General features: G+C 43.7%; 1 protein-coding gene across 29 annotated transcripts; it reads left to right on the forward strand.

Annotated features, from left to right (window-relative positions):
• The first annotated feature begins 2,182 nt into the window (after positions 1-2,182).
• LOC109732138 (uncharacterized) lies at positions 2,183-7,149 on the forward strand. Of its 29 annotated transcripts, none has more exons than XR_002225276.4 (11): positions 2,187-2,718; positions 2,799-2,860; positions 2,956-3,266; positions 3,354-3,378; positions 3,693-3,791; positions 3,882-4,076; positions 4,326-4,503; positions 4,591-4,668; positions 5,279-5,347; positions 6,392-6,824; positions 6,937-7,149. XR_002225276.4 is itself a non-coding variant. In XM_073500080.1 (10 exons), the coding sequence occupies exons 3-6, from the start codon at positions 3,358-3,360 to the stop codon at positions 4,404-4,406; spliced, it is 501 nt and encodes a 166-aa protein (XP_073356181.1). In that variant the 5' UTR covers positions 2,187-2,718; positions 2,799-2,860; positions 3,354-3,357; the 3' UTR covers positions 4,407-4,503; positions 4,591-4,668; positions 5,279-5,347; positions 6,392-6,824; positions 6,937-7,149. The 29 variants fall into 29 exon arrangements, 14 of the variants coding, with proteins under 14 accessions (XP_073356186.1, XP_073356187.1, XP_073356181.1 ...); XR_002225277.4 differs by having other exon boundaries at positions 2,962-3,266; XR_012184436.1 differs by having other exon boundaries at positions 2,806-2,860; positions 2,962-3,266; positions 4,021-4,076.
• The last annotated feature ends 1,712 nt before the right edge of the window (positions 7,150-8,861 follow it).

Raw genomic sequence — 8,861 nt, forward strand, 5'->3', positions numbered from 1 at the left:
GCATCATGCATCATCATATATAATAACAAGTCCTACTAATCATCATCATACAACTTCTACTCGTTATTAATAACAAGTCATACGATCATCATCCTCACAGTCATCGAACCAACCCTACTTAATTGTTCTTAGCACATGATCATCAGTATTAGGTAGGACCGAAATACCCTCTTTAAGGTAAAATAGCATAAAACAATATACTTTCCCTAGTGCAAGTTCTCTCAACAATAATAACATAATTGGATCATATAATTATCCCTCAACATGCAACAAAGAGTCACTCCAAAGTCACTAATAGAGGAGAACAAACGAAGAGATTATGGCAGGGTACGAAACCACCTCAAAGTTATTCTTTCGGATCGATCTATTCAAGAGTCCGTACTAGAATAACACCTTAAGACACATATCAACCAAAACCCTAATGTCACCTAGATACTCCAATGTCACCTCAAGTATCCGTGGGTATGATTATACGATATGCATCACACAATCTTAGATTCATCTATTCAATCAACACAAAGAACTTCAAAGAGTGCCCCAAAGTTTCTACCGAAGAGTCAAGACGAAAACGTGTGCCAACCCCTATGCATAGGTTCATGGGCGGAACCCGCAAGTTGATCACCAAAACATACATCAAGTGGATCACGTGATATCCCATTGTCACCACAGATAAGCACGGCAAGACATACATCAAGTGTTCTCAAATCCTTAAAGACTCAATCCGATAAGATAACTTCAAAGGGAAAACTCAATCCATTACAAGAGAGTAGAGGGGGAGAAACATCATAAGATCCAACTATAATAGCAAAGCTCGCGATACATCAAGATCGTGCCAAATCAAGAACACGAGAGAGAGATCAAACACATAGCTACTGGTACATACCCTTAGCCCCGAGGGTGAACTACTCCCTCCTCGTCATGGAGAGCGCCGGGATGATGAAGATGGCCACCGGTGAGGCTTCCCCCCTCCGGCAGGGTGCCGGAATAGGGTCCCGATTGGTTTTTGGTGGCTACAGAAGCTTGCAGCGGCGGAACTCCCGATCTATTCTGTCCCCCGAAAGTTTTAGGGTATATGGATATATATAGGCGGAAGAAATACGTGAGGGGAGCCACGAGGGGCCCACGAGGGTGGAGGGCGCGCCCCCTGCCTCGTGCCTCCCTCGTTGCTTTCCTGACGTGCACTCCAAGTCTCCCAGGTTGCTTTCCTTCCAAAAATAACTTCTCCAGAAGGTTTCATTCCGTTTGATATTCCTTTTCTTCGAAACACTGAAATAAGGGAAAAAACAGGAACTGGCACTGGGCTCTGGGTTAATAGGTTAGTCCAAAAATAATATAAAAGTGCATAGTAAAGCCCATAAAACATCCAAGATGGATAAGATAATAGCATGAATACTTCATAAATTATAGATACGTTGGAGACGTATCAACGATGACGCTGAACCCAGTGTGCCTCGTTTTTACCGGCCTCATGTGATAGTTTTCACCCTGTTTTCTGTTAATTAACAAGGCAACCTTTTCTTTGTTACTACTAGTGAATCTGGAATCATTCGGGGCAGACATAAAATATATCACTTCAACCCAATTATCGCAGTAACTATTTTAAAAGAAACTAGCTAGATGCCCGTGCGTTGCACGGAATATCAAGATGCATTTGTATGAGTAGTTTATCTTGTGAGAGAAAAGGATGAATGAGGGAAGGCCGTATTTGCAAACGTGGAGAGGGGTGTGGTATATTTTTGCAAAATTGCCATAGTTTTCTTCCTATCCGTTAGATATAAATCCGACAACCTATATTGCAGGATGGCACGCACACCATCATCACCAACTCTGTTTTCTATTCCCTCTGTTCCTAAATATTTGTCTTTTTAGAGATTTCAACAAGTGACTACATATGGAGCAAAATAAGTGAATCTACACTCTAAAATATGTCTACATACACATTCGTATGTGGTAGTCCATTTGAAATCTAAAAAAGACAAATTTAAAACAATAAAGAGGCTAGCCAACTAGCTTGGAGAATGCTCCCCCGATCGCGTCCTTCGTTGGCCCTTCAATGCTGGTCAGCGCAGTCTTTTTTTCGCTCCTGGCCGTTGGATCCTCGCTGGGAATTCACCTGTGCCATTTTCACCGCGTGGTAGATCCTGGACGGGGTATGACATGTGGTCTCGGGCTAGCTCCGATTGGCTGGGTGCCAGTTTTTCGGGTGCGCGGGGCAGCCTCTCCTGCCGCGCCGCGTGCGCGCGCTCACGTCGTGGGGACGTGCGGGCCTGTAGTTGGGCGTGGGCGTGAACCCTAGCCCCCCAGTGCCCAGCCGCCACACCCCTGACCCCTCCCTCCTCACTCCCTCGCCACACCGTCGCACCATCTCCCTCCTCCCTCCTCCCTCATCACCAGCCGCCGCAACAGGGGATTTGCGGCCCCTCCATCATCACCAGCCGCAGCACCAGGAGATTTGCCGCCGCCGAGATCCAGCGTCTTGCAAGGTCCTCGGGTCAGCCTTGTCGCGCCCGCCACTCTGTCGACCAGATATGCGCCCTTGACTCCCTCTTCTCTCGCGTCGCGCGGTGCCTGCTGCTCCACCATGCCACAGTTAACTCGTGGATGACAGGGCCATGGACCGGTCCTTAAGGAGAGAAGGAAGATGAGGGAGAGAGAAGGAAGGAGAGGAGGGAGAAGGAGAGAGGAAAGAGGAGAGTTTGCCACAAAAATCTTGCTGAGGTGCTCCTCTCTATTTTCCTATTACTTTCTCCATCACACATGTTTAACTTTGCTGATATATGGGTTTTATAAACATGAAGTGTACAGATCTGAGGATGAAGAGAAGAAGAAGAATTTAGCTGAAGGGGTGAAGAAAATCAAGGTGATTTTCCTCCCTGTTTTGAACCTTTGTTCTTGCATTTAGATGATACAATTTGTGAACATGTGTATGTGCATTTATGAGATCTTTGCTGCTAGGTACAGAGTTTATGGTTACTGAAATAGGATAATAGAGAGTCACAGCTTCAGTTTTCAATTACAGTAGTTGATGTGTTATGTTTGCTGCAATGTGTCATGTGTGTTTGAGAGAGAGGGATGAAAAAGAGGGGACTGGAAGCTTGATCATTGCCAGGATCTGGATTCAGAGAGAGGGGTGAAAAAGAAGGGACATGGATTCAGAGAGGGATGAAAAGAGGGGACTGAAAGATCTTGCATTGCGTTTCTTCATCTACCAATACGGTTTTGTGTACCATTTGAACATAACCAAGTAGTATAACCAAAGTGTGCTGGTAATATCCCTTTCTTATTTTGTAATTGGACAAATATTTGCACATATGCCATGTCTATGCAGTCTTTCTAACTAATGCAATTTCTAGGTTTATGGCTTCTCATGGGATGAAGGTAAAAACAAATTTATATGTTTCTTCAGTTTAGTTTGGTCTGCATTTGTCTCAGAGAGCGAGTGTTCACAGGTCCAGTGCTTATGCCGTTATTAATTAGTCCGGATTCTGTTCTCGTGTAGAATATTCTGTTTAGTTTGGTCTGCATTTGTCCCATAGAGCGAGTGTTCACAGGTCGAGTGCTTATGTCAGTTATTAATCAGTCAAGATTCTGGCCTGATGTAGAATATTCAGTTTAGCTGGTCCACATTTGTCCCAGAGAGCGAGAGTTACTGATAAAATACTTGGCTTAAATTAAATTTTATGGATTTGCAGGCTGAGGTGAGCATCATGAAGATGAGCAGGCGAGTGGCTGATACAGAGAGCTCCTCGAACGGGGAAGCAGCATTGTTGGAGGAACTCGAAGATGAGAAGGTCAATTTTGGCATGTCCAGTTCATGCAACCTTTGCATCTTTACATATCTTCGCCTTACTGCCATTTTATTTTTGCTGCTTTGGGATTAGGTTCCGAAGTCATGCCTTTGCCTTACTGTTGTGCTGATACTGGATGCAACATTGTGGACCTCTGGTTCGAGCATGGCCAGCATGGCCACGGATTGTAGGGGAGGAATGTATTGCCTAATGAGTTGTATGCTTTCTTCAGATCCTCTGTGCTCCCTGTCACATCTGGCTTGGCCACCTACAGATTCTTGGGTCCAGGTGAGCTCTCCTTCCACTCTGCAAGTTTTGCTTGCTCTTTCTGGGCTATTTGTGAAGGCTAGCCCCTTTCCTAAGTCTCTTATTTTATTATGGATCATGGAAGTGGGGAGTGTAACTCACATTTTTATAACACCGATCCTTTAGGTATATATACTTTGGTTTTCTGAAAGTGGATTGCATTTGCTTCCTGATCACATTGAAACAAGAGTGGAAATAACCATCGTCCGCCGACCGTTCTTCCTCCCTCAGGTTCCTGATCTGAAGCGGAGGAACACGAGGCCGCATCCATTAAGTGGCAGAAGGGGGTTGCAACGATTTTCTTCAGTCTGACAATCATATAGTAATTAGACGGTGTAGTACTATGGCGGTGGTATACTGATTTGGTGTAAGAATCACTAACATGACTTTGCGTGTACAAATCTTACAGGTAAATGATATTAAGAATTAGTAGCGTGTTTTTTTGTTTACTGCTGGATTTGCTAACAAGCTGTCTCTTGTGTTGATTGATATGCAGACTTGCTGTTTTTTGTTCAGTTGAAGGGCCCTCCAGGCTTAAGATCTTTCGAGGATAATTGCGTCATTGAATCTGAAGGTATATGATTGGTTTCTCAACTCATGTATCGATAAGCTTTTTTTTCATCCTCAATATATTGTTACTTACCTGACTTGTCGTACATTTGTGAGGTTTCTGAGGAAGTTCACTTCTTGCACACGGCGTATAACTTGAGTTGCCTACAAATGATTTTGCCAGTTTGACGAAAACTTAGAATAACCAAGGGAACTTTCTAAGTTTTGTTGTTCTTGCTCTTCTCAGATTTTAGGTTGGGGGTATTAACATATATGCCACACACTAAGTTTAGATCTTAGTGTGAGATTAAATTGGCATAAATCCTTGTGCCATGTTGAAAAAGTAGAATTACAAAAAAGAAAGGAAATATTAAAGAAGGGATATGGTTGATTAGGTTGTTGTGGTGTTTCTTTGTAAATAATTACATGCTAACTTGCTGGTTTAGTTTAGGTGTGTGGAATATAGGAAATACAAGGAGAGACATTTCAGTTGCAATCCATCTTTTACTCTATAGTTGTGCGCCGCCATGGCGTCAATTTTGAACTTGCAAACTGAACTGTAAAATGTTTTAATGCCTTGGCGCATGAAGTTTTCTTTGCCTGCTCTGACTACTTCATTTATGTTTATTTACCAGGTTATGCGATCTCCTATGTTGCTGCATGTTGATCTTCTGTTTTGTTGTAACTCTGTTTTGCTGCTCGAGGTTTGCTTCCTTGCTTTCTAGCTACATGTGTATTCTTTGATTTCTAGCTACATGCATGTTTTCCTTTTGCTCACGGAATAGTTTACTTATATTGAACAGTAGCATCTCTGTTACTACAGACATACTAGGCCCGTGCTTCTTCACGGTGGCCATCTCTTTTTTTGTGAGAAGTGTGCCTTATGGCTTATTCTTCTATATTCAGTTCTTCTGCCATTCAACAGTCAATACCAAGCCATTTTTATGGAGCTGATAGTGTTCTGGTGGTCAGTGATAACTGAAAATCTCTTTCATTATCATTGCTTGCTATGTAGCCATTTTTCTTCTTTTCGCTTTGCTTTGATGTGTTTGTTTCTATGGAGTCTCTGCTACCTTACAACATCAAGATGAAAACTAAGCATCTGAGTTTCTCGGAGCAGCCCTACACGTGGTTGTTGTGCCTTTTTCCCTTGTGCTTTCGAAATGCAACATGACAGTAGTCAATGTCATATATCAGGGTTGTAAACCTATTAGATTTGGGACAGAGGAAAGTGTGAAGATCTTCTGATTATTGCAAAGTAAAAGTTGATATTAGTGCCAGCTTAGGTGATCTGGTCCAAAGGGATATCTCAGCTTTATGAGTTGATAGTATATTTGCATCTAAGAATAAACCTTAGGTTTTGGACAGAATTTATGAGTGAAAGTATTCTGGTGTATACAAGCCTTTTGTGCAGGATTGTCATGGTTATTGTGGTTGTCAATTTGTTGACAAAATAGTTCCAATGGATATCTTTTTCGGTGTCGTATGGTAGATATATTTGGTCTGCTCTTTCATGCGTTCTTCGGCTTTATGATTAATATTCCCAGAAATTTGAACAAAATTGAGCTATTAAATATACGTCCCAGGAAATTTAGATTATTACAGTGGGGGCACTCCTTTGCACGGTTTTCAGTACAAGAGATTTAACCTTTTTTGCAGTATCATTCTCCCTGGCGGATTACATGTAGGTTGTTTTAATTACAAGCATGCCTTCAGCTCATGGTTCTTATATTTTTGATTTTCCATAGGACAATTTCCTGGATTAATATCTATACTGGAGATCCAGGAGTCCACCCGAATTCAGTCTCCAAGAAGCCTTTCATCCAGGATGCACCAAAATTCTAATGTTATGTGAAAAGCGTGTGTGCTAGATGTGGCCACTGTCCAGCGTTTTGATTTGTCCACTCAGGTGCTTTTGTCTAGGTGGTAACACAACAAGCTGCTTATCTTGTAGATACTTATCATATGTACAATCCTATGTTCGTTCTGTATGCATGTTAGAGCAGGAGCTTCTGCCCCTATGTGAGTTATCCTATGGGAATTAGCAACTTTGCCTGTACTTTCGAGTGGGCTGAATCCAATGCAAGTTTTTGGAGCAGTTGGGTTCCAGAACAAACGACTAGGTATTCCCAAAGAGGTCAATCCACTGGTGGCTAGCATAATATCTTCATGTTGGGACAAGTAAGATGACAGATCATTTCTCAAAGAATATGTCGCTGTTCTCAAAATTTTATTTTCTCTTGTTTTCTGCTCCTTGCCCCACTAACTGTGACCTCAACGTTCTTGGGTGCAGCGATCAAAGCAAACAACCATCGTTCTACCAGCTCTTGTCATCGCTGAATAAATTACAGTGGTTACTTGTTACAGAAAGCCTATGACAATTTGCGAGTGTTGTTTGTGCATTTTACTGGTTTTATGGCAGGTGCATGTTTGAATTCAGATGGCAGTGGTCTCCTTGTTTACAGTTATAAGAATAATAAAAATATTGATAATGGTCTTTCCACTATTACAATCTCAGATTGCGTTACTTGCTTCCATTAGAAAGGAACTGTGGCTCATGGGTTTACTGGATGATCTTTTTGATAGACATTTTCAAAATAGCATGGTTTAACACATGGGCTTTCTACTACGAGTATCAAATATGTCCTTGCAAAATGAAACTATTTTCATCGACAACATGTCTTTAATGGGTCTCCGCGTTATTTGGTGCAACGGGTCAACTAGTATTTAGGAACGGATGGAGTATAAGAGTAGACATGGTGATATATCTCCAGCATGGTCTACAACAAAAATGTGCTGGACTGGTTAGCGCCGGATGCTCGCAACGTGATGACATGAGTTCGAATTCTGTCTTTAACTTTAGATTTTTACATTATATATTACTTATTTAATATATACTTCTTTCGCTACTGTATTGAAGTGCAATCCATAGAGTACTTAGAATACAAGATTAACGATGGACTTGTTTCTTTTTAACTTTCTGTACGAAGCTGTAGCCACCCTGCAAGTCACGTGTACACTGTACATGCAATTAACTTTTTATAGACGGACAATCATACACGCAATTAACTCAAATGGATTGGATGTCACTCTATTATTTCCAGCATAAGAGCATCTCCAACGGCAGCCGGCAAATTTCCTCCCGCTTCCTTCCGCAGAGGACGACATCAAACGCCAGCGGCATACATTTTCACAACTCTAACCAACCAGATGAAATTCGTGCAAACACGGACTGATTTCATATAAGCATGAAGGATTTCGTATAAAAAAGCCGGATCTTCATATAAACATGATGGATTTCATTACATTTACATGAACTAAGCGGTGCCAATCCGGCTCTCTTGTATAATTAATACTCCCTCCGTCCGGAAATACTTGTCCTAGAAATGGATGTATCTAGACTTATTTTAGTTATAGATACATACAATTTATCCATTCTTAGAACAAATATTTCCCGCCAGCTGGAGAGGGAGTACATAATCTAAGTGGCCGCCCGCGGATCCCTTTGTCTTCCTCATGTCCGGCAGACACTTTGCGGGGTCGACGAAGGTCCTCGGAAGAGACGAAGAAGCAAAGAAACCACCTGAATGCGCAGCCGTCGCCTCGGCGGTGGCCTTCATGGGACCCAAGTGGCGGCGGCCTCTCGTGTTCTACTTCTCCTCGATGATGGCGGTGGACACGGAGAAGCTGGCCACTGACTCGTCGCTGTCCACACACCCGACTTCTGTCTCTGCCTGATGGCGCTGCCGCAGGCACGGGAGGCGCGCCCATAGACACGGGAGGCGCGGTACAATGCGGCAGTGACGACGCCCGTACCGGTGTGCTCGCCGCCGTGCCGGCGTGGAGCAACTTGCCACTCCTCATCGAGCTGAACTGGAGCGGCGAACCACGCGCCTGCTTGGGGCGGCAACTGGCTCCGTCGGGCCAAGCGAGGTTGGTGAAGCACCGAGCGGCCTCGCCCGTATCCGGAGGGCTCAGCGGGCCACCCAGCCGGGTAATATGCCGGAGAACGGCTCCTCGGAAGCCATCGGAAGAGTGAAGAAAATGGTGAAGGAGGAGATGGGGGAGCGGCGGAGGGGTGCGATTCTTGCCCGCTGTCTGTCTGGCCTCGTGTAAATAGAGGGCGGACGGTAGGAGCTTGGCCGGCGTCTGGCCTCGTTTAAACTGAGGGCGGATGGGAGGAGCTCAGCCGGTGTTGGCGTTTAATTCCGGCCCGCT

The sequence above is a fragment of the Aegilops tauschii genome, chromosome 5 (assembly GCF_002575655.3).
Source record: "Aegilops tauschii subsp. strangulata cultivar AL8/78 chromosome 5, Aet v6.0, whole genome shotgun sequence".
Lineage (NCBI taxonomy): Eukaryota > Viridiplantae > Streptophyta > Magnoliopsida > Poales > Poaceae > Aegilops > Aegilops tauschii.

What these genes read in the sequence shown, in the direction of transcription:
- LOC109732138 (XM_073500076.1), top strand. Translation starts at nt 2,642, where the DNA reads ATGAGGGAGAGAGAAGGAAGGAGAGGAGGGAGAAGGAGAGAGGAAAGA. An exon ending in GCCACAAAAATCTTGCTGAG is followed by an intron (nt 2,719 to 2,805) that starts GTGCTCCTCTCT and finishes TGAAGTGTACAG; the next exon opens with ATCTGAGGATGAAGAGAAGA. An exon ending in CTACAGATTCTTGGGTCCAG is followed by an intron (nt 4,077 to 4,220) that starts GTGAGCTCTCCT and finishes CCGATCCTTTAG; the next exon opens with GTATATATACTTTGGTTTTC.